At 38.8% G+C, this 24,782-nt stretch overlaps 1 protein-coding gene across 3 annotated transcripts in view; it reads left to right on the top strand.

Annotated features, from left to right (window-relative positions):
* Positions 1–24,458, top strand: part of KMT2E (lysine methyltransferase 2E (inactive)) — a 134,753-nt gene extending 110,295 nt beyond the window's left edge. For 2 of the 3 annotated variants that reach the window (XM_039517241.1, XM_039517235.1), the window contains 9 exons: positions 402–656; positions 896–1,040; positions 1,916–2,169; positions 3,099–3,155; positions 5,680–6,246; positions 11,976–12,274; positions 20,205–20,293; positions 20,641–20,732; positions 22,192–24,458. In XM_039517241.1, coding sequence (XP_039373175.1) covers positions 402–656; positions 896–1,040; positions 1,916–2,169; positions 3,099–3,155; positions 5,680–6,246; positions 11,976–12,274; positions 20,205–20,293; positions 20,641–20,732; positions 22,192–23,697 — 3,264 coding nt within the window. In that variant the 3' untranslated portion in view covers positions 23,698–24,458. The remainder of the gene's footprint in view (positions 1–401; positions 657–895; positions 1,041–1,915; positions 2,170–3,098; positions 3,156–5,679; positions 6,247–11,975; positions 12,275–20,204; positions 20,294–20,640; positions 20,733–22,191) is intronic. The other variant, XM_039517246.1, reaches the window with a different exon arrangement.
* Positions 24,459–24,782: the final 324 nt, after the last annotated feature.

Genomic DNA, 24,782 nt, shown 5'->3' with positions numbered 1-24,782 from the left:
CAAACCACACCCAACACTTTAACATGTAAAAAGCCTTATGTAAATGAAAACTCATTTCATTCATACTCACTACGAAAAAGACACTCCAACATAAACTGATAATGTGGCTTATAAAAAAGAACCATCTCAAGGATGGTAAGAAACATACAAGCTAGCTAGAATTTTAGGGAGTGTGAAGAAAATTATCAATGAGAAATTGCAAGCTGATCTATATGTTAGATGTTAAAGATTTGTAAGTTTATAGTCCAGAAAACTAGATATCCATATATTGTATGAGCCAAAAAGCATATATGATTTATCAAATGCAGAAGGGTTGAGATACTAAACCATTTTGTAAGCAGCATTTAGCAATTTCTTATGTACAACTTTATAAGCACTGACATTTTCCCCTTTTTCTCTAGCACTTGGTCAGTGAATGGTTAAGTGAGAAGAATGAGAAGACAGGAAAGCCTACAGACAGCATTTCTGAAAGGCCTCTGCGTATAACTACAGATCCTGAAGTTCTGGCTACGCAACTGAATTCTTTACCAGGTCTCACTTACAGTCCACATGTATATTCTACTCCTAAGCACTATATTCGTTTTACTTCACCATTCCTTTCAGAAAAAAGGAGGAGAAAAGAACCCATGGAAAACATTACTGGCTCTTGCAAGAAGGTAATGAATCCTTTGACTTAACCTGGCTTTAAAACAAAAGGCAAATTGCTTGTTTCTGTGGGTTTTCTTTTTTTCCCCAACTCCCTCTTATTTAATCTCAATTCTTCTTTGTAAGCATGAATCCTGTGTTGGAACTTGAAGTGTTTGGAACTGCTCTACCATCAGTAACATGTTCAGAACTAGTTTCAATTAGAAATGAAATTACATCTAATTTTTGAAAGTTTTCTTTTTATGAACAGCGTTGGTTGAAGCAAGCTTTGGAAGAAGAAAACTCAGCAGTGCTAGACAAATTTAATTCTCCATCTCAAGAAAGATCTAGAAGTCCTGTGATCAATGGTGAAAATAAAAGTCCATTATTATTGAATGACAGCTGTTCCTTACCAGGTGAAGTTTTTAACACCTAAATATTATAAGATTTCTTAATCTTTTGAAGTGGCTTAATATTTTTTAAATTACTGAGGAAATGGTTTTCAAACTATAAACGCCCCATATAAACAACAAATATTCTAGTGGACAGTGTAGGAAAATCCTACTTAATATGGAGTATTATGCACTCTTTTCTTTGTTCTTGTCATATTAGAACACTTGAAATATGGGATGAAAATAATTGTGGTATACTATGGTTTGTTATTCCAGCTAGTGTAAATTGACACATATATATGAATATCTTCTAATCTTTGGAATTTTAAGGGTTTCACTGAGAGAAAATATGGTTCAGAGAAAGTATTTCCTGCAGTCCTTGTATTATCCAAAATTCCTATTTAATTTAAATTGAAGTTGCTTGAACAAAAAATTAACAGAAAAATTACCTAGTCTTAAAATTATTTATTTAATATAAAATGAGAATGTGGTGAAACTAAGCAATCTTGGCATATGAAGTCTGTGAAATGTTTCCTATCCAAAGTTATAAACATGTTGATAGTTTTCATTTTTGAGCTGAAGAATTTTCATGATGTAATAACTGATGTGTTTTTGTATCTTTGGTAATTTATAATATTTTTTCCATCATTTTAGTTAACATTGACAATTTTAGTTCTTAAAGTCTATGCTGCCTTCAGTAATTTGTTGGGATTGTAGCTGATTTTTCACATTTAAGACTTTTCATGAGAGGCATTTCTTTAATTTGACTGCCTGACTGATTTAATGTGTTATATTTATAACTTTATTGCATGCCCAAGTCTTTACAAAATGAGGAAGAATGACTATAAGATCAGCAAAATATTGTTTCCTAGTCTTTCTTTTTTCTATTTAACATATAGATCTAACAACACCACTAAAAAAACGAAGATTCTATCAGTTGTTGGATTCTGCTTATTCAGAAACCTCCACACCTACTCCTTCTCCATATGCCACGCCAACACATGCTGATACCACTGCCACAGACCCATCATTGTTTGCTACTCCTCCTAGGATAAAAGCAGAAGATGAAACTTGTAGGAATGGTTATAAACCCATATATTCACCAGTTACCCCCGTGACTCCATGTATACATGGAAATGCCATGCACTTTGAGGTGAGATTTTCAGATGAACATGAATATGTACTCTCCCCTCGCCCCCATCTTTATAAATAAGACATTTTCTGATTTTATATAATATATATATATAAAAAAATTACTGTCTTGTTTTGCACTTAAAACTCATTAGCCAGTTGCTTTAAGCACCAAAATTATCAGACTTGGTTTCTATTCGTGGAACATAGTCTTGTTTACATGGAACAGCAAAGTGCGCTGGGGGGTGTGATTTTGTAAAGCTCTCTAACATGTTGCGCTCTGACTGCCCCATGTGGTTCCTGCTGGCATGCTCTAAAAGGTACCTAGTTTGGGTTTTTAGAGTGTGCCAGCAGAGTCTACAAGGGGCAGTTAGAGTGCAACACATTACCTTTATAAGACCTTTATAAATCACACCCCTCTGGCATGATTTACCAGTGCCATGTAGATAAACCCCAAATTGCTCATGAAGACTACATGGTAAGTTACTATTAAAGGTCCTGGTTCAACAATCAGAACCATCTGGGTGAATTCTTATGCTTGTATTGAGCCCCATTGACTTCAGTGGGTCTTCTCTGGGCACATCCACTTGCACAAATCTTATTGGAAAATCAGGGCCTAAAAATTGTACTATTACCAACAAGATCTAGATATTATTAGTTTACTTTCAAAATCTGAAAAGAATGAAGGGTCAACAGTATTGAAGCAGAGATGTGCTTTTCCTTGTGTTTCATTGTAATATATAATTAATAGCCTGTTAACTTTCGTATGTTGTGGTTACTGTCAACAAGAGTTACTGAACAGTTGCTTTTATGCCATTAAATTGAAACAGAACCACTTCTTACACATTTGAAGACTGGAAACTTAAGTTGTTCCATTCTTATTTCTCATATTTCCTTGTCACCCTATGTTAGGATTGAACTTGAATCTTACTAATTTTCTTATTTGTGCAGAATATTTCCTCACCTGACAGTTCCCCAGAAATTAAGAGGCGAGCGTACAGTCAAGAGGTAAGAATTTTTGTGAGAAACTGTAGAAAAGTCTGCTGATTCATCTCTACGTATTCATTAGCAGAAAAATCTCGTTTTGCAAGACTAATAGTAAACAAACCAAAAATTGGTCAATTGGTGAAAATGTGGCAAATAATTTTTCTTTGAGCTCAGTTTGTCTACTTCTGCACTACACATTCCCCATTTTTCTCTTTATGTATCCCTTCCCCATCCCTGTTATCTGCTCCCCCTTCTTCATCCTTTTCCCATCCTTCCATATTCTCCCACTTACCTTCCGTTTGTTCCTCCTTTCTTTGTCCCACTTAGAGCTTAGATTCTCTGTAGACTAGAGGCACTAGAGGGCAACATGATCCATACATTTGAGAACACACAAATGAAATTTTCTTCCAGAAGAAGACAATCATAAACAGTGCATTATTCTGTAGCTTACCAGCAACAAATTTTAAGAGTTGAAGTTGGTGAAATAATTAGCTACAGTATTAATATTAAAAAAAAATTCCAAACCCCTAAGCACTGAAATGTCTAGAAATGATCAGTAAAGGTTATTTATACATACTTCTAATACTGTTATGTCTTACACATTCAGCTAAAGGTAGTTCTTGAGAAATTCACCTTGTATATTCTAATCGGAGTCTTAAGAATGACTTAAAATGTACCTCTGAACGTGTGGAAAAAATTATTCACTGATGCATGTTGTTGTTAAGAACATCTTGTAGGTTAGAATTAACATGGTTGTCGAATTTTCATGTCAGTTGAATATATGAACTGTAAAGCTCATTTAAATGAGTACTTCATATTTTAACTGATTATTTTTAGACACAGGGCTTGTATAGTTTTTCACATAAGGTGGTATTATGTGTCTGACTTAAGGTTTCATTTACTAGCCTTCTGTGATGCCTAGAAAGGTATTTCTCTCCTGAAAAAATTTAGAATGTCAGTGGTAGTAGGCAGGCCCGCCGATACCAATTCCAGGCCCCAGGGCAGAACACTCAGTGGCCTCTCTAGAAAGGGATGGCTGGGGTTTATGACACTAATTTTTATCCTATTGCTAACACATTAGAACCCCCTATGCATAAGTTGTGGCATTGCTTGAACTTTTTTTTTTCCAGTTACAGTATCAGTATTAAACAAATCGTGAGCCTAAATATAAGATGTAGAATTTGTTATTTTGAATTATATATTTAAATTAAACAAATACATTATGGAATGAAATTAATTAATATATAAAACATTTAAAGAAGCACAAAGAAAGAAAACACCTAAAGTATCAAGTAGGCTAATTAAACACCTAATTGTGATTCATGTGTTAAAGACAAGGAAAAAACTGATATACAAGATGTAACTGAATATGACCAACAAAGTTAAAATATACAATACAATACTTGGGACATCATCACCCAGAGCAATGAGGAGATAGCAGGCATGGTGTGCCAAATCCACTGGGAGATCTCCGAGGAGGCAACCAGGGGTGAAGGCTGAGGGAAAACCTGCACCTTGTTCCCTGGCTGAGCAGTAGAGGTTGCCCCTCATCCTGCACTCTTGATAGCAGTTCATGAGCCAGTGCTAGCAGCAGCGAAGGGGGAAACTTAGGATGGCTTGACTGGGTGGCTGAACTGGCTGGTTTGTGTTTGGCAAGGAGCTGCAGCCCTGGGGGAGGAAATCTGGTAGTACAGAGGGACCTTGTTCCTCTTCAGAGTCTCCCTGTCCAGATGAGCAGGGTGCAGCAGCGCTCTGGCAAACTGTTACTGTCACAATGAGGGATGGCACTCTGTACGGAGTAGCAGCAGCAGAAAAAACAGATTTATTTATTTATTTATTTATTTAAAATCTTACGTATGTTTTAATAAAAATTATCTATCCCATCTACTTGGGCCCTTTTAAATCACTGGGCCCCGGTGCAGTGGACCCCCACCTCTCTGTTGGCAGGCCTGGTAGTAGGGAACACTCTTGCACTTGTTAGGTGAAGCACTATTTAGAAAGGAGCCTGCCATATGTGATTTAAGCTCTTTAGGACCAGGAACCCTGCTTCTGTTAAGATTTCTTTCTATCATAAGAGCTGACATCTAAAATTTAACACCAGTATTTTAACGTTGCAAACAAATTCAGAAATCTTTATTTGATTAAAATGTTATATCTGTCAACATATGTAGCAAAAGTAGAAACAGGATGATTTAAAAAAACAAAAACAAAACCTAGCCTGTCCATGAGATTGTTTCTTTCTTTTCCGAAATGTTCATGCGTTAAGATGGTGGTAAGAAAGGCATTTAAAAAAAAGGGGGGGGGGAGAAGGAGGATGGGTAATTTTGAACGTGGCTCTTAAATGTGCCTTCTGAGAGTAAATGGTCTAATTCTGATTAAAAACATTTGTTTCCATAACTAAAAGGGATTTAATTCTGCTTTAAGGATGCAGTCACTAGTGAAGCTTCAATTATATTACATGTAATAGTATAAGAAGGAAAGTTACCGTGTGGAAAAAATAGTCAATATCTACTATATACTCTTTTATTTTTATTTTTTCATGCAGGGATATGACAGATCATCCACAATTCTAGCACTAAATTCGTTCAGAAATTCCAGTCTGACAGAAATGGGCCTGCAAGAAATAAAGACTATTGGATATTCTAGTCCAAGGAATAGGACTGATGTCACCAGGCAGTGCACTGGAGAAAAGGAATCTGTATCAGACCTTCAGCTGGGACTCGAAGTAATTGAGCAAAGTACACTGCATAAAAACTTGGAAGCCCCCTCACATGATAGGACTGATTCTAACAGCCAACTAGAAACTGCTCAGTGTGGTCGGGGTACAATTTATTCTACATGGGTAAAAAGCCCAGACAGGACAGGTATAAATTTTTCAATGAATTCTAATTTGAGGGACTTGACACCTTCACATCAGTTGGAAGTAGGAGGTGGATTCAGAATAAGTGAGTCAAAGTGCCTGATTCAAGATGATGCAAGAGGCATGTTTATGGAAGCATCTGTTTTTTGTACTTCAGAAGATGGAATTGCATCTGGCTTTGGAAGGACTGTCAATAACGACATCTTGTTGGATGGAAATTGCACACCCCAGAATCCTCCACAAAAGAAAAAGGTTACAACTTTAAGCATCATTCATGATTTATTTTATATAGTCCAGTACATGCATAACTGTTATGAGAATAAATAACCACATTAATAAAAACAAATTTATTATCGATCAGTTTTTACAGGTATTACAATGCAGATATTATTTTCATTATATGATTAACAGATTACCTTTTTAAAAAGGAACCTCTAATTTTCATACCTGAAAATCAGTATACCTGCTTATATCCCAAAATATCACAATACTGTAGTTGACGGGATTCTGTCAGCTTAAAAATCCTATGTAGCAAGCAAACAAACAAACTCACAGTATTAGTTTATTAAAACAGACTTTTAAAAATCCAGTTTACATTTCACTACTTAATTTGTTGGTTCTCAGCTTGGACAGTGAAAATCAATTGACACCAATCAGTTTTACTTTAAGGCTTTTAGTGCTGCAGTTACTTCAGGGAAAACTTCATGGAAACCGTTCTGTTGGTTTTAGATTTTGTAAAAAATGTACATTTTAGAAAATTCAGCTTTAGAGCTAAATTTTAAATTGACATTAACCAAAACTACTCCTTTTAGTAGATAAAAGAATATAGAATAAAGAATATTTAAATGAAATAGTTAAAGTACATTTAGGGTATGTATGGCTATAGGGCCATTTATAACTGTCAGCCATTACCAGCACTAAAAGTTCTCCTGCATAATGTCTTCGGTAGATGTTACTGTGTTGAGTTATACTCCTTCTCTCTCCTTACAGAATGGGGAACAGGAACACTGGGGATGATGGTGTCTCTCACCTGGCAACCTGCCAGAAGTTCTGCCCCCATAGTCAGTAGCTGTTCTAGATTTCCTCTTCCTTTTTTTCAAACCCTGCTTTTCTCTGTTCCTCTTCTTTTACCCCCTCCAACATGGCAGATCAGCTCAGGAAAAGGAAATTCGAGTCCAGGCTGTGCTCAGATTGCGAGATACATCTGCAGCTAGATACTGAAGGCGAGCTGTGTTACTCTGACATTGATAGGCATGGTTGTTCCCAGTCATGTCACTACAGCCCTTTTTCTTTCCAAGGCACCTTGAAGATGAAGGGAAGGAACCTGATCTCAGTTGAAGCCAAATAGCTATAAACTCCTGCAACTACTTTGCCATTCATCCTCATCTGATGCTTAAGTGAGCCTCATTGTCTTAAGGGATTTCTCTACTCTATCCACAGTCCTAAAATCAGTGTTTACAACTTTAAAAAAGTATGCTGATTTCCTACCCCCTCCTTTCACTGATGAGGAATGTTCTCAAAAGTACTGTAGTGTAAGGTTTATGTCTACCATACCAGTTACTCATGTTCTGATGAAAAAGAAAATGTAGTTTCACAGAAGAGAAATTTCCAAAAAAGGCAGACAAAATTGCAACCCCCGTTTCTCTCCCACCAAAGCTAAGAAATCAAAGGAGGGCTAAAAAGTCCAAAGAGCACAAAAAGAAATCAAAGAAACATCAGATTTCTTTATTCCTCCTTCTGTATCAAAAAAGAGATAAATTCATAAAAACTGAGGAAGAGCGTCCTGAGAGAATATTGCAGGAAAATCTTTTCCTGTCATGAGGAGAAAAGTCATTACCAAACTGGAATCAAGGCATCTAAGACCATTTTGTAGAAGCACACTAATAGGGGTCAAGTTAAGTACCTTACTTCTAAGATCAAAGTAGTTATAGGTGTGTACTTGTTCAATATTATTGTGGCAGCCTAAGAGTTTCTAGACATGGGCAAGATGCTCATTGTGCAGACTCCAAAATTTTATCAAATGCAGGAACCCAAGGATAGTACATACTGAGGTGGCATCAGCGAAATACATGGTTTATCCCCTCCGTAGGGGAACTTCTTCCCAAAGGAAAATTTAAAAAAACTAAGACAAGATGTCAAGTCTTAAAGCAGCCAGTTTACAGTGGTTTTATCCATGTGTTTTTCATGATATGGTACAATGACCTCCAGACCACAGATTGCACCAGTCTAGAACAAGAAAATGCTTAGATGTTTATCTGGTATCTTTAATGGCCACGGTTTCTGTGGATACAGTGCATTTTGTTGCAAAACCTTTGGCTTTCAACACATTGCCAAATGCAATATTTAGCTATACCCTTGAACTGCAAATGACTATACCAAATGTACAGGTTTCCTAATACCTACCTGGCTTATTGATTGCTGACATGAAGAGTAGAGGTTAGGAGAGATTCTGGCCAATCCAGGAAATGACTTCTACGTGGATGATGGAGCTTCTCATCTATTAATTGGTATACGATACTGCTGTCATGTTAGTCAACTGTATCACAACATGGGAGTTCAAGGCTTCCTTTTGATAGGTCAAGAGAGCTAGATTGCCCTCAACTCTAGAAAAATGTATGCTTAATTTCAGCTTCAACACCAGTTGAAAGAGAACTCTCAGACTAGAAGACTTGCATGAATTTTGAGGACTCTTCTCTAGAGAGGATGACCGATCAGACTTCACCTCTGACATCATAACTGATGGGATTACAGAATCTGCACTTTACTGCCCAAGGAATACAAGCATATCCCATTCTGTGAATAGCAATCTCTGAATCTTCCTCATGTGTAGATGAAACTACCCCTAAACAAAACATTCAGTTCCAAATAATGGAAACAGATCCTAATAATGATGTGTATATATAGGAGATCTTGGTAAGTCTTTCCTTACTGGTATCTCTCTCTCCTCCCAAGTTGTTATATGTACATCTCAGATCAGGGCATGTCAACAAGAGTTATTCTGGAGAAATCCATATGTAGACACTCATTCCAAAATAAGTTATTTCAGAACAACTATTCTGCTTTAAATTCAAACCATACCTTATTGCATAGTAAGGGTCATGTGTAGACAAGCTCTCAGATCTCTAAATTCACGAGCATCTTCAGAGTAGAGAACTGCTTTGCTGAACAAAGTCTGGATTTATATATTACCTAGGCAAGAGTACGTGTATGCTAGGGGACCCTTAAGACTGGCTACTATCATTAATAGAATGTCTGTGAAAGCTCTGGAGGCAGATAGAAGACCAAGAGGCCATGTATTGATAGTGTTCATGACCATAGTAGAACCTGAAGAAACAGCTACCATATTCTGGACCGATGTATTAAATTACACTTCTGTTAGACATATGGAGGGTTCAGTAGTTTGGGTGCTAGAGTGGGATTCACAAGGCCACACTTCAATTCCATGCTCCACTACAGACTTCCTGTATGACTGCGGGCAAGTCACTTAGTCTGTGCTCAGTTCCCAATCTGTAAACTGGGAATATGATTTCCCTATCACACAGGAGTGCTGTGAGGAGAAGCATGTTAAAGATTGAGACACTCATATACTATGGTAATGGAGATGCTGCAACATTATGATGAGTGGTAAGCATAGGGTCTCTTTCCAGAAAAGCAGTTTTCTTGTACATGTTGCAATTCCATCAGCTCTAGAACATAATATATTTCTGACTTTTTCTTCCTGATGAAGAATATGGAGTATACCCTTAAGAACTGTTCTTGTTCTGGCACAAGTTATACTGCTCTTACATCAAGGATCTGGGATCTCGTCTGAAGAATCAAATATTTGTTAAATGAAGTATGAAAATGAGAGATGGTGAAAAATTACTTTGGAAAGCAGATGAACTTTGGGGAAGATCACTGGTGCACTACCTACAGGAATCCTCTGGCTGTGGTGGAATTGTGACATATGGGGAGAAAATACTAAGCCCAGTTATGGATAGAGACCATTCCTTTTGTTATCATGCAGAGGATGTTGATGGCCTCAAGCTTCTCTACTGCATAATTAGATTCTTCAAAAGTTGAACCATATCTGTTTAAAGGACTGCTTTAAGCAAAATGAGTATCTGGATTCTGTTTAGTTATTTTATGAGTTTGGGGAGGGAGTCTTGCCCTGTCTCCCTCCCTCCCTCCCCAGGTAGAATGCATCCTAAGTCTTCATATCCTAATGGAAAAAATACGAGGCCTTTCACCATTGGAACCATTTGCAAGTCAACTAAATGCTCCATCTTTTTCAAAATAAGTGACCTTAATTTCCTTGGATGAATCATATCACTGGTCACAGTCTTTTCTAATTTCCCACCATTTCTCTTAATTTACAAAACAGTAAACACATGAAGAAGGATAAGGCAACACTTACACTATAGGGTAGACATAGCGTATGTCACTCAGGGGTGTGACTAAACCACCCCACCAAGCAACATAAGTTACACCAAAATAAGCGCCAGTATGGACAGCGCTAGGTCAGCGGGAGAGCTTCTGCTGCCAACATAGCTGCTGCTGCTTGCGGAGGTGGTTTTATTATGCCGATGGGAGAGCAGTCTCCCATTGGCATAGAGCGTCTTCACCAGATGCAGTGTAGGTGCACCACTGCAGCGCTCTATGTAGACAAACCCCAATTCTTTGTCAAACTTAATGGAAATGTCCATAGTTCAACTACTTCCTCCTCTCTCACAATGACTTAAGTGGGAGCTGTTGGTGCTCAGTATTTTTGAAAATCAGTTGTGCCCAAATATGGATTCGGGATACTAATTTTAAGCTTCTGGGTTTTTTTTAAATCGTGTGTGTGTGGTTGGTCAGAATCTCAACAGTTGTAAATCTGTGTAGCTTCAGTAATATTATTTTCTTTAGTGGCACTATGCCAATTTATACCAGCTGAGAATTTGCCCCAGTATCTCATGCATTTTCTTTTGTGGCACTTTTGTTCCCTGGGTTTGGGTTTTATGAAGATAAGGCTCAGCGCAGGTTGCCTTAATAGACATGAAAGCATAAAGGGGTTAAACCTAACTTGCACAGAAGGCTGATTTCTTAATGGAAAAAAATACTGTCCAGGCCTTAATATCAGTATTTCAGCTTTTTGTTTCAAACCCAACGGTGCACACTAAGAGCAGCTTTGCACAGATTTTCCTCCTGGAGAGGAGGAAGCATAAAAAGCACTGTCTGTTTAAAAATTTATTGGTTGCTATTATATTTTAAGGAGACTTTCGAAAGTTGCAAATATACATAAAAACTTTTAAATTTTCTTTAATGTACATCATGTTCTTCAGTAATGAAATAAAACCAATTTTGACAAATAATTTTGTGTAATAATGTATGCTAAAGCTTTACCTGTATTATATAATAAAGGGTTAATTGAAAATAAAATGCATGAATTGGAAATAATTCAGATTTCCATAACTTTTTCTTTTAAATAATGACAATCAAATACGGGTGTTACAAATCAAAAATTTGCAACACCTGTATTTCAGAACAAACCATCAGCCTGCTGTTTTGTTTTAAATGCAAATGCATTGGGGGTAAAACCATAAAAATAAAATAGTTTAAAATGGCCACCACTATCACATGGTAACTTGAAGTCCCAGTATTTACAATGCAGTCCACAACAGTACAGCTTCTGCATAGCGGGACCTTCCCACACTCACTGCCCCAGATCCATTCTCCTCATTTTCCTAGGGTAAGAAATACATGCTTCCTCTCCCCGTACTCCTGTTCTACTCACTAGAAACCAAAGTAAATAATTCTGTAAATCTCCAGAAAAGAATATCATTAGCCCTACTAACTTACCTCCTCTTATATTTTAGAGACAATGCAAGTGGTATATCCATTTGAAGTTATTTAAGAGAACTGCTCTGTAGATTTTATTTTAGTTTAATTTTATCAGCAATCAGAAGTTAACTGTTGTAAAGAAAAATGAGTAAACTTTTCCTCTTATGTTTTTTCCACAGGTGTCTTTATTAGAATACCGAAAGAGACAACGAGAAGCTAGAAAAAGTGGTTCCAAGACCGAGAGCTTTTCTCTGGTTACCGTATCTCCTCATGCTTCTGGTGGAGGAAGTATAAGCAGTAACAATGGTGCTAATGATGGGTATAACAGTGGTGAAAATGGGGAGCAAATTGATAACACTGCTAACCTACCTTTACCATTGCCAGCTACTGTTTATAATACAACTCCAGAAGAAACTGGCAACAACTGTCCAATTAAAGAAGCTTCTTCCAGTGAGAAGAATGAACCAGAAGTTCAATGGTAAGCCATTTAGCACAGGTTGCAAGTTCAGAAAATGTTTGTGTAGCAATCTGCTACATTTTCACTCTAAATTTATAGTGTGTCTAGGAAATACTACATATGCATTATGTAAAATTGTAAGTGCCATGAATTCCTGATAGCAACAGTTTATTTTAGTAACAGATATGGGGGTATTTTATAGAATCTAATTTTGTCAAACATGTATTTTGATATTTTGTATTTCGTTAGTGTGCTGCGGTTGGATAACTTAGGAGCTAAGGCAATGGGATACAATTTATAAATACATAAATTATACATGTTTGAACAGAATATCTAATCTACATTTACTTCATATAAAATAAGTTTTGGCCAGAAGCGTTGCTTTCAAATGACTGAACAAATATTTTAATTCCGTTTTCCTTACAATCACAGAGAATAGATTCCTCAGGGAAGTGATTGGAATAATGTATACACATTCGGTCCTGTCACTGAAAATTTGCATGTGGATTATTCAGTACTTAAATATTTTAAAATGCAGTATGGTGAGGAGGTGTGTTAGTAAATAGTCATATTTAGCTGAGGTGAAACAAATCAGTATTTCTTGTTTCTGTGTTTATAAAAGCCTAGATAGGATGGCAGGAGGAAACGTCAAGATTGTAACTTTCCACATAAAATAGAGTATTTTTAAACTACACTTTTTGGACAGAGCAGCATCCCATCTACAGTAGGGTTCCCAATGTTGCTAGCACAGGTAATGGTGATCTTGTGTTAGCAACAATGGAGAACTTTCATCACATGTCCCTACTGTAGAGAAGTTCCTCCAAAGCTTCAGCTGACCATGGGCTGAGAAGCTGAGCAGGAAGATCCACCTCTGCTCAGAAGGTACTCAGGCTGCCTCTATTGAGCAGCAGAATTCTCACAGCTGGACTTCACAAAACTTTAGGCAGGTTTTTAAAGGAGTTGTTAAAAATTAACTTAGCGATGGGGGATCATGCATAAATTAGTGTATTAGGATGTAAAGGGAGGCACCTGAAGAACCGCAAAGATAAAGCAATCAACCAGCAAAAACTGAAGATACAGGGGGAATGGAAAACTTTTTACCAATAATTTCCTTTCTGCTAGTCCCACAATTCTGGGGTGCTCTCCTCTCTCTACAGCTCATGGAGGCGGATTGACATTTTGACACCATCCAGTCTGGCCCTGCCCTCTCTGCTCCTGCTTGCTGCCAAATGAGTTATTCCCAAGCTATAAAACTTGTATAACATCATTAATAAATATTCCAGAGATGATGAAATAACTATATACATTAGACCAAGGAAGATGGTCATATAGTAACAATTCCACATAATATCTGACTCTTGACTCCTGAACCATCCAGGGTGGGTAAAATAATGGGATATGCTGATAGCAGAAAGGAAATTATTGGTAAGACATTTTTTGTTCTGCAGCCTAGTATCTTCCACAATTCAGGACATCTGGGAAATAGCAAGCAATGAAAAGATGTAGGGAGGGTTATGAAAAAAAAGTTTGGTAGGAAAGAAGTACCATCCTTTTTGAGAGTTCACTTGAAAGTCTCTGATTTCCAAGCCACTGTATGGAGCACTTTCCTGCTAAAGTAGGCCTCTGCAGAAGATGATAGGTCCACCTTGTAGTGCTTGCTTAATGAAAGTGCTAGCTATAGACCATGTGGCTGCTTCATATATTTCCAGTGGACATGCTCGCTTGTTCCAATCATGAGGTTGCTATGGCTCTCATGGAGCGTGCCATTATGCCTTCTGACACAGGAACCGAACCGATGATGATTTGTAGGCTTCCACAATACATTGTCTAAGCCACCTAGTGATGAAGGACTTGGAAGCTCTGAGTCCCTGGCATTTTGGGTAGAAGGGCACAAATAGGGAGTCTAAGGTTTATGTGGAATCTGTGTGCTTGAGGGATTTTCAACACTCTTCTGACATCTAAGGTGTGCCACATCTTTTCATTTGGATCTTATGGTTTTGGACAGAATGAAGAAGCAACCTCTTGGGAAGTGCAGAAGGAGGAATTTACTTAGGAGAAGAAGGGATTCTGGTGTCCTGAACATCACCCTGTCCTTATGTAATATGCAGTGAGGTTCCTGTATAGATAAGGCTGGCAGCTCTGACATTCTCCTGGTGGATGTGACAGCTACTAAGAAACAAGTTGCAATGGATAAATAAAAGGCCGTCTCTAACATCAGATGCTCAAAAAGATGGCTTGTCAAGGCGCTCAGAACTAGCGAAAGGTCCCATTTTGGGAAGAGTGGCCTGACCACACGTCTGGCTAATCGGACTGCTCAATCTTCCGGGGAGTCTGAGGCTCCTGCAAATAGCAGACTCCTGAGGCACAATGGTACTGGGCTGAAGGCCTTGGTCTATGCCACCTTAGAGGAAATCCTGAATGGTTAGTATTCTTGGAATTCTGGGATTTTGCACTGTGCTCTTGGCTTTTGTTGACTGTGGACAAGATAGAGAAGTACACTTTTAGCATTTCTACTCTTCTAGATAAAGCAATGTCTTAATGACTCGGGAGGACAGACCTCTCAGTACCCAGGCTGTTAGCTGAAGCTGTTTTGGGTCCAGGTGAAGAAGAGGACATTGTGAGATGATGTCCAATCTCTGCGGAAGCTGGAGTGGGGGCTCCAGTGTCTGCTCTATCAGGTCTGAGAACCCAGGTCTCCTTGGCCAAAAAGGAGTTATCAGTATTACCATTGTCTGTTCTCATTTTCTTTTCTGGACCACCCTCCCCAGTAGTGGAAAGGGTAGAAATGCATACAGTAGGCCCTGGAGCCAGCTGTGCGATAAGGCATCTGTCCCCATGGCTCTGCAGTCTGCCTCCACTGTGAAGTATTTTGGCCTCTTTGTGTTTGTATGATCCATGAACAGCTCGGTTGAAGGGGGGCTGAACATCTGGTTCAGACACCAGTCAAAGTTGTTGACCCTGCACCCGCTGACCCTGTCTACCTGCTGGTTCAGGTCCCCTTTAATGTGGAGTGCTCTGAGGGAAAGGAGGAACTGTTCTACCCATCTCATTATTTCCATTGCTTCCATGTGTAGTTCCCTTGTGGTTTTTTAAAATATGCGATGGTAGTAGTGTTGCCTGATTGAACCAGGATGTGGTTCACCCTTAGGTTGAGCAGGAACCTTAGGAAAGCTAGCTTGACTGCTCTCAGTTCTAGGTTTATGCTAAGAGCCATTTCTTCCTTGCTCCAGGTTTCCTGGGGTGTCTGGATCTCTAAATGAGCTCCCCAATCCTCCAGAGTGGTCTCAATTGCAAGGACTAAAGGATCTGGAAGACAGATGGGCATACCTTTGCAGACATTGCTTTGTTCTGACCACCATTGTAAGGAGTTGATCACCTGTGTCAGAACGTGTACATGATCTCTCTTGTTCTGGGGAGTGGTCCTACACCTCTTAATATGAAGACTAGAAGACTTCTGATGCATGATTGTGACCATGGAATGATCCCTATCCAGGACACCAGGAGTCCTAGAAGTTGGGAACATAGTATCTGCAGCTCTAGAGCAAGAAAATTAATTCCTGGATGGAACCAGAGAACTTTCCTTAGCACGGATGATGAAGCCATGGGCCTTAAGAAGATTCATTGTCCGAGACGTGGCCCCGTGCACTGCTTACTGCACTGGAGCTCTGGTCAGGAGGGAAAAGGGGAGTTCCTTCAATCTGAGTCTCACTATTCTCACCACCAACATTTTTGTAAAAACCCTGGGGTCTGAGGACAGGCCAAATGGGAGTGTTCGGTACCAATGTTGTATCCTGCCATAGGCAAACCTCAGAAGACTGCAGTGACACTTTATGATGGGAGTATGGAGATATGCTTCTGCTAGATCTACTGAAGTTAAGAATTCCCCCTAGGACAGGGATAGGTTTTCTATCCAAAACTTGTTTTCTTATCCACTAGTTTTGAGCCTTTTGAAATGGAGAACAGCTCTGATTCCACCCCCCTTGCGCTTCTGTACAATGACAAGGATGGAGTAAGAACCAAGAGCACCTTTCTTGTGAGGGAACACTTTCTGTCACTTCCATATGTAGATGAGATATTTTGTTCTGGATCAGATTGTTTTAACGTGGTCATTGAACTGGGTGAGTGGATGAAGAATGGATGTGGTAGAACTTAATATTTCCAGATTCTGATTAATTGTACATTTTAGTATGTTAGAAAATGGTGAATGATACTGGTTATTTACTAGATAATTAACTTTTTGCTCTTTATTTGTGTCAAGCTATATTTGGATTGTAACCAGAATTTAATTAAACACACAAAAGAGCTTATAAAATTTATTTTTATTAAACAAAACAACCTTAAATGGTTGGGGTACATCAACTTCATTGTTATTCCATGAGCTGGAGAGTCAGTTTCCATGGTGTATGGAGTCATAAATATTCATAATATGAGAACTAAGCCAATGTGAGCTCAGGTAAAAAATAGGAATATGAAACCATTCAGGTGAGCTCAGTGGATGATTTTGATGAGAGATATGATGGTGTCTCTGGGACTCAGAGGTCGGATCCCAACGCCTGTGATGACTTTGCTAGTCTCTCTTACCTAGTAGGACAGCCTCTGGGTCCCCCCAGGGTCAAGCCCTTAATGCAGCACATGACATTTTATGCCATATTTATAAAACTTGACCTCAAAAGTCAGACTTTTCACCCCAGATTCATTCTTTATACAGAAAAAAGTTGTCAAAGTTTTTGATAGCCTCATGGAGTCAGTATATTTTTATTTAAATGTTTTAAGAGATTATAAGTAGTTTAGGACTTAACATATTTTGTATTTAAATTCATATTTCATTTAAAACAGGTTTATTTTTTAAAAGAAAAACTTATAATTTAAATATTTTTTAAAAATCACTGATTTTTATCCACCCTGGTCGAAGCCATAGGTGGCACCTGGCTAATGAGCTGGAAGCCATGGCGTGAGTTGCGAACCGTATTGAATCCACTGAGGTATCAGCTATAAATGCTTTTGCTAGGGAGACTCTTTAAATTTGAGCCAAACTCAGGGTGATCTCTGTCCTTAAGGGCTTTGAGATCTTCCAGCCAGGAAGGAGATGCTCTTGCAAAGCAAGTAGCTGCCAGGGACACTCAGATGGTGACAGAAGAGGCTTCAAAGCCCATCTTTCTATCCACGAGTTCCTTAGGATCAAATTCCCCCACTAGGGAGGATGCTATAGCGCATCCTTTGGTTCTTGAACATTATAGAGCCCGAGGTTGCTCTTGTTAACATGCTTGCGCTTATCAGGCTTGTTCCATTAATTCTCCTTCACTTCATTGAAGGAGTGAAGGGCTATTGAAGCCTTAGGAGGATTTTGAAAGATGAGGTTTATTCTCAGGAGTCTGCCCAGGTTTCAGATCCAGACAGCTCACCTTCCTCAGTGGGGAAGGAGGAGAAGGCAGAAGACTTTATCTCGTGAATTTTTTGTGCTTTTTTCTCTTTTTAAAAAAAATCTTTTTAGTGTCTTCTGTAAGTGTAAAAGCTCTGCTGCAGCTTTGGTGAGGCCTTTTGTAACTTACCTTTCTTAGGGCTTGGAGCCCTCTCGAGAGGTCAGTCTCAGAATCCTCTCCTATTGGTCCCATTCCCCCTTGGAGGGGGGAATTTTTTGTCAGATTCCACCTGGTTGGCTCAGGAAGGAGTGTTCTGTACAATCCCCTGAGTCGAGTGGGCAGAGTTCTCTTTTTGCTTTTGGAGCTTCTTCCTGCTCTGCACTCTGGTGTTCCTGGTCCATTTTCCCCCCGTTGGAGTCGCAGTTGCCTTGATGGGTAGAGGACCTCACTTGCCTGTCCAGCTTGTAGCCCTGGGACCTAACGCAGTTAGGGACAGAAGTCTGGGTGCAACTCACCATCTGCCTGGGAAGCCTACCTTACATATAGAGCACTACTTGGATTTGACCGAGTGCTTTCTTGGCTGCTGAGCCGGCAAGGAGAGTCTGCAGTGGAGGCTCAGGGAGGGTTAACCGACCCAGGGAGCAGGACAAGAATGAACAGGAGGGAGAACACTGCCTCCACTGCCTAAGAAAACTGGACAGAAAAGTTAAAATAGGAGAATGAGTGGGAGTAAAAGAAAGCACTATTGTCTGCGGCTGTGGAGGCAGAGTCTGGCAGCAAGTAGGAACAGAGGGAGTGTTTACCAGATCATGTGGTGCTAAAACACTAATCCACCTCCAAGAGCTGCAGAGATAGCAGAGCAGCTGAGACATCCAGAACTCTGGGAGATGCTAGGCTGCAGAAATAGAGTGATGGGGGGAAAAGAAAACAGGATAGAAAGAAGTACTAGTCTGAACACTGGATGTTGCTTAATTTTCTCCCCATTAAGCATTATTAGAGACCTTACAGTATATTTTCAGGACTACCAGCCAGGCCTTACAAACCTAGCAAAGCAGACAAATACTGCTTGGTGATGGCAGAAAAAAACACTGCTGACTCCGGAGTTCAGAGCCAAGGAACAGGTTTATTTCAGCATAGGTACAAAGTGCCACACCCTAGTGATCAGTTGAGGTATGTTTGGTCAATGATCTCGCTGAGTATATATAGACAAGGCTATACACAGACAAAGGCAAAAACGTAAGTCTGCGTACACCTTTTTATAGCCTGCTTTCTAGCAACACCCCTCTTCTTTGATTCATTATATAATAATGATTAACAATATTTATGACCAAATGTAAGATTCCACAATACACACTAGGTTATATAACGTGTTTATCTATTTTATCAATAACATAACTATCAATCTTAAATATTTGACAAGGACTTTCTTTGTTTATCCTGATTATATTTGGTGGGGACATTGTGACCCCTCATTGATAATTCATCCTTGTTCTGCACTCAAATATCAGGGATGTTTCATGAAGAGAAATAAGAAGGGATACTTAGTAAGTCAAAAATGGTATTTTGCACTCCTTCTCAGAAAATGGTTATTCAAAAGTTTGATGAACCATACTAAACTAAGTTTAAATTTATATTGATTATGCATTTGCTTATATGTATTAATAATTAGTATGTGATATATAGATAGATAGATAGATATAGATATACGATCCATTAAATACACTTAGGCCCTTTCATGTATGTGAGATAGATATATATAATCCATTAAATACACTTAGGCCCTTTCATGTGGTACCTAATGATTAATTCATCTCCTTACAAGACTTAAGAAACCAAATGTTTTTCAGAAGCCAACAAGACCACCGTAGAGTAATGCCATATATTAATCACTGGTAACTAATCAAAACATTTTAGAATGCAGAGGAAGAGTTTGTGTCGTCCACTGCCCCTACCAGTGCTTGGCACTGCTCTCAACTCTAGCCCATATGGCTTGGACACTGCCCAAAAAAAAGACCTAAGCTCATGTAGCACCTTCCAGAACTGCTTTACAAATGACAATGAACTAGTCATTACATCACTCTGTGTGATATTATCTTCTCTATTTGTAAAACGGAGAAACTGAATCACAGAGCACGAGGCCTAAATTTTCAGAAATGTCCACCAACTTTGGATGCCCAATTTATGTCAGTGGCAGAGCATCCTTCCCTTTCTCATCCATGTAGTTTCTATCGTAAGAAAAAAAGATACCAATCTCTATTCTCTTCATATTAACAGGAATTCTGTTAGCTCTAACTTCCTTTTCTGTTAAGATGAACATGTTGCAGAAATTGTTGAACTTATTCCATATTTGAAGTGAGAGAATCTACTAAAATGAACAGCCTAATTAACTGATTACATTGATGTAGATAGGAACATCCTTTGTCTGTTGTGTATACTGTCTATACAAGAGCAGGTGAGTTTGCTACACAGTATTCTTGCTCAAACAGCTGCTCTCTTGCCCTATATTTGAGTGTAAATTATATACATCCTGACATATGAAGTGTGGAATTAGACCTCTTTAATGTAAAGAATATTTTGTTTGTTTTTTAAAGGACTGCTTCAACTTCAGTGGAACAAGTGAGGGAGCGAAGTTATCAAAGAGCTTTACTTCTCAGTGATCATAGGAAAGACAAGGACAGTGGTAAGTTGGCTTACTATCAGTCCAGAAAATGGATTCATTGAATTAATCCACATAATAGTTCTTAGCCATTTTAATATTACGTTTGGATCTGCTTCATCTGTAGGGTGAGAATCACTTTGTAGTCCATACTCACCATCTCATTCAAATATCATTCCTCAGTTGCAACTTAAGGTCCTTTATTTCACTGAAAAATGGAAGATCAGTAAGCAGATGATCTCGTATCATGCTTGCAGTGTTGAATCGTATCACTTAGAACTTGAAAAATAGTTCTTTAGAGTTGAACATAAACTGTTTAGTAGTAGTCTTGTTTATCCAATTGCTACATTTTACTGTGTGTTTGTTTGTAGACCCTGATCCTGAAAATCCAGAGTCCACAACTGAATGTCCGTCCCCAGATACTTCTCAAAAGACTTGCAAGAGTCCTTCAAAAGCAAGCAAGGTAATACTGTGTGTGTGTGTGTGTGTGTGTGTGTGTGTGTGTGTGTGCACGTGCAAATAAGATGCACGCAGCACTAATGTGTAGTTTGATTACATTAGAATGTATAGGTATGTAGTACATTTGGGAATGCCTTTCTTGATTGTTTGAAGTGCTTTTTACTTAGGTAGTTGTCAAGAACTTCTTTCTTTTACCTAATATACATCTGTGTTGAATATGAGCGGCAGTAACTCTAGCCAAATCTCAACCATGTAATATGCCACATAAGACATTTTTCATCTAATCCAAATAAAAAGTTACAACTGCTTTCATTCATGATAGGAATTCTCAATTGCAAAAGACTTGCCAACACTAACAAGCACATTTAGGATCCTTATACCTTAGCATAGTACAAGTGGTATTGTTTATCAAGATTTTCCGATAATGCCAAAGAATAACCAGACTGATTCATCTGTTTTTTATCCTAATTCTCTGGAGTATGAACAGATAAAATCGATTCAATTATTATAGATCACAGACTCACTGGAATATTTTGGCTTTGTCTCAGTTCAATTAAAATTTGGTATGTGTTAGGGTAGTGACCAAAGTCACAATTGCAGTGATTTTGGAGACAAATTGTTTCAATGGTTTTGCATTTCTATTTAAAAAACAAAATAGATCACTATATAATTTTACAAGGAATCTGAACTCTAATCTGCATGCTCAAATTCATCCTGAAAATAAATTGTCAGATTTTTAACAGTGAGGGTAATTAACACTGATAGGAAGAAAGCTGTGTAGTAGCTACAGGCATAACATTAAATGGAGGAATTCAGGTTGTAATGTTTAGTCCATTTGTTCACATTATCCCAGTTTTAAGATTTGAAGTTTGATATGAAACCTGTAAATTATTTTGTATAGAACTTGAAGGAAATCCCGTAGTATCAGCAGTCCAGGGCTTTTATAAATAACGTAGATAGTAAGATATTTCAAGTAGTGACGTCTTCTCGGGTGTTTTTGTTTTTTAAAACCTGGGACACTTTGTATGCTGTATAAATAATAAGCTTCAATGCATTTTGGTAACACTTCATTATGAGGATAATGCTACCATTAAGAGAGCTTAGATTTCCAACTGTATCTATTCCTCCCTCCCCCCCCAATAATGAACATACATCCTGTGCACCTGCCAAAGGAAAACAAAATCTTTTTGATTTCTAAAACACTTACTTGGTGAAAGTTATTTTTAAGAAACAGTGGTTTTTAATACACCTCTACCTCAATCTAACGCTGTCCTCAGGAGCCAAAAAATCTTACCGCGTTATAGGTGAAACCATGTTATATTGAACTTGCTTGATCCACCGGAGTGCACAGCCCTGCCCTCCCCGGAGCACTGCTTTACCGCATTATATCGAGGTAGAGGTGTATTTTAAAATGTTTTGAAGTAAAGTTACACTGACTTTGTTCTTTCTCTTCATCTATCTAGCCTTCTTCACCTGGTCCTGTAGTTTCAGCGCCGTCAACTGGGAGAACACCCACAAAACCAGATTCTCACTGGGAAACTGCAGTTACTACTCCAGAGGCTGAGAATGTGAATCATCCAAAATCTGAGCTGCAACAAAAACAACTGACAAATAATGTCCAAGTACTTTCAAAAACTCACTCATCTCAGTCACATTTGCGTAGTTCAACAGAGCAACTTTCCCATTCACAAAAGCTGCCTTCTGCACCTTTGAAACTGCACTGTCCCCCTTCACCTCATGTAGAAAATCCTCCAAAGTCATCTACTCCTCACACACCTGTACAGCATGGTTATCCTTCACCAAAGCCTCACTCACAACAGTTAGGATCTCCGTACAGACCTCATCATCCACAGTCACCTCAAGTTGGAACACCTCAGAGAGAAACACACAGAAGTTTTTATCCAGCAGCACAGAACCTTCAGCCTGGTAGTCAGCAGCAGGCTAGTGGACAGTTGTTCACCCAGGCACCTTCAGGACAATCTTCAGCAACTTATAGTCAGTTTAACCAACAAAATTTGAACAGCAGTGCACCGCCCCCACCTCCTCCCCCACCCCCTTCTTCTTCTACTTACTATCAAAACCAGCAGCCCTCTGGAAACTTTCAGAGTTATAGTCAGTTAAAGGGTAGCATACCCCAACAAACTGTTTTCTCCTCCGGACCAAATCAAGCACTTCCTGGTACTACAGGCCAGCAAGCAGTTCCAGGACACCATGTAACTGCAGGGCATTTTTTGCCATCTCAGAACCCCAGTATTCATCATCAGGCTTCAGCATCTGCTGTTCCTCCTCCTCCTCCACCACCACCTGCTCCAGGACCTCATCTTGTACAGCAGCAAAGTTCCCATCAGCAGCATTCTGTAGCACACGTAGTAGGTCCAGTTCATGCTGTGGCAGTAGCCCCTGGATCACACATTCATTCTCAAGCTGCTGGTCACCATTTGCCACCACCACCTCCACCCCCAGGTCCTCTACCCCACCATCAACCTCCTCATTCCACAACAGGACATCAAAGTCTGCAAGCACAACACCAGCATGTAGTAAATTCAGTTCCTCCACCCCCACCACCTCCACCTTCCAATGTTTTAGGCTCTGGGCATCACCCAGCATCAGCACAAGGGTTACACCATCCATCACATCAAGGACCCCCACATTTTCCTTCAAGTGCATCTTCGTATTCATCACAAGCCCCACATCATACAACTTTGGGACCTGGACCTCAACATCAGCCTGCTGGAACAGGACCTCACTGTCCACTACCGGGTCAAGGTCCTCATATCCAACCTCAAGGACCAAACAGTATTCCAACACCTACAGCTTCAGGATTCTGTCCTCATCCTGGCTCTGTAACCCTTCCTCATGGGGTGCAAGGACCTCAGCAGGCATCTCCAGTGCCTGGACAAATTCCTATTCACAGAGCACAGGTGCCACCAACTTTTCAAAATAATTACCATGGTTCAGGGTGGCATTAAAATTGGACCCTTGCTCCTAAACATTTTAAAAATGTTTCTGTAAGATAAACTGTGTATATTTCATATGTACCTGTTCAAGGTACTTTTTAAAGCTTGTACATGATACTTTGTATAAAAGCAAACACCAGTGCTCTTTCATTGTATTCTTTCCATTGTTTTGCTTTTTTAAAATTCCTGAAAATGTGCTGTTCAGCCAGTATTAGGTATTTCTTTTTATTTTGTAAGTGAACATTCCAGCAGTTTTTTCTGGCAGTAGATTTGATGCTGCATAATCTTTAAATTTTATTGTTGCAGTTAAATTCATTTAGTGAATGTTTTCTATATTACTTTTTATACATATGTAATTAAATAAGTACACTGATAGAGATGGCACGAATAGGTTTTTCATTTTCTCCTGTCAACAGTTCTTTGTGTGCATATAGCTAGAAAACAATGCAATACAGATTTTTATAGTTTGGCGTGGACATGACTTTTGTTCCATCAGTTATTTGCAGAAATGTAATTTAATGTATAGATTGTTTCTAATATCTCTGACAACTGCTGTAAATAGTGTATTTCTTTTGCGTGTAAAATTGCTTAAGGCTTCTTTCATTTGATATAGTACTGTACATAATGACAAGTCTCTTTTGCAAAAATGTGTGATCTTTGTGGAAGTAGTACAGTATATGATCTTTAATTTTTTAATATACTGTCACATTGCAGCACTGGTTGGGCATTTTAATTCATGTTAATAAATCACAATTATGTCAGTTTTAACACTCTGTCCTGAGGGTTGTGTATTTAAGGAAAAATAAGGTTATAAGTGACTGTGTCTAGCGATTTAAAAATCTGCCAGGATTGTGAGTGCTCTAATTAGAAGTGATGGTAGTAATTTATTTCCTCTTCAAAAATAATCTGTGTTCGCATTTTGTGGATATTTTATTCCTCCTGCATGAAAAACTGACTGAGGAAAGCTGACCAATTGCCTATTCCATCTGTGAATCTGTCCATTAAAGCAGAGGTTCTCAAACTGGGGGGACATGAAAAGCTTTAGGGGGCAGGTGGGGAACTTGCTGTGCACATTCAGAGCTGGATGGGCACGCAGC

The sequence above is a fragment of the Mauremys reevesii genome, linkage group 1 (assembly GCF_016161935.1).
Source record: "Mauremys reevesii isolate NIE-2019 linkage group 1, ASM1616193v1, whole genome shotgun sequence".
In the NCBI taxonomy this organism is placed as follows: Eukaryota; Metazoa; Chordata; order Testudines; family Geoemydidae; genus Mauremys; species Mauremys reevesii.
Note: the sequence above shows the minus strand (reverse complement) of the source record. Positions and strands in the feature narration are given on the sequence as shown.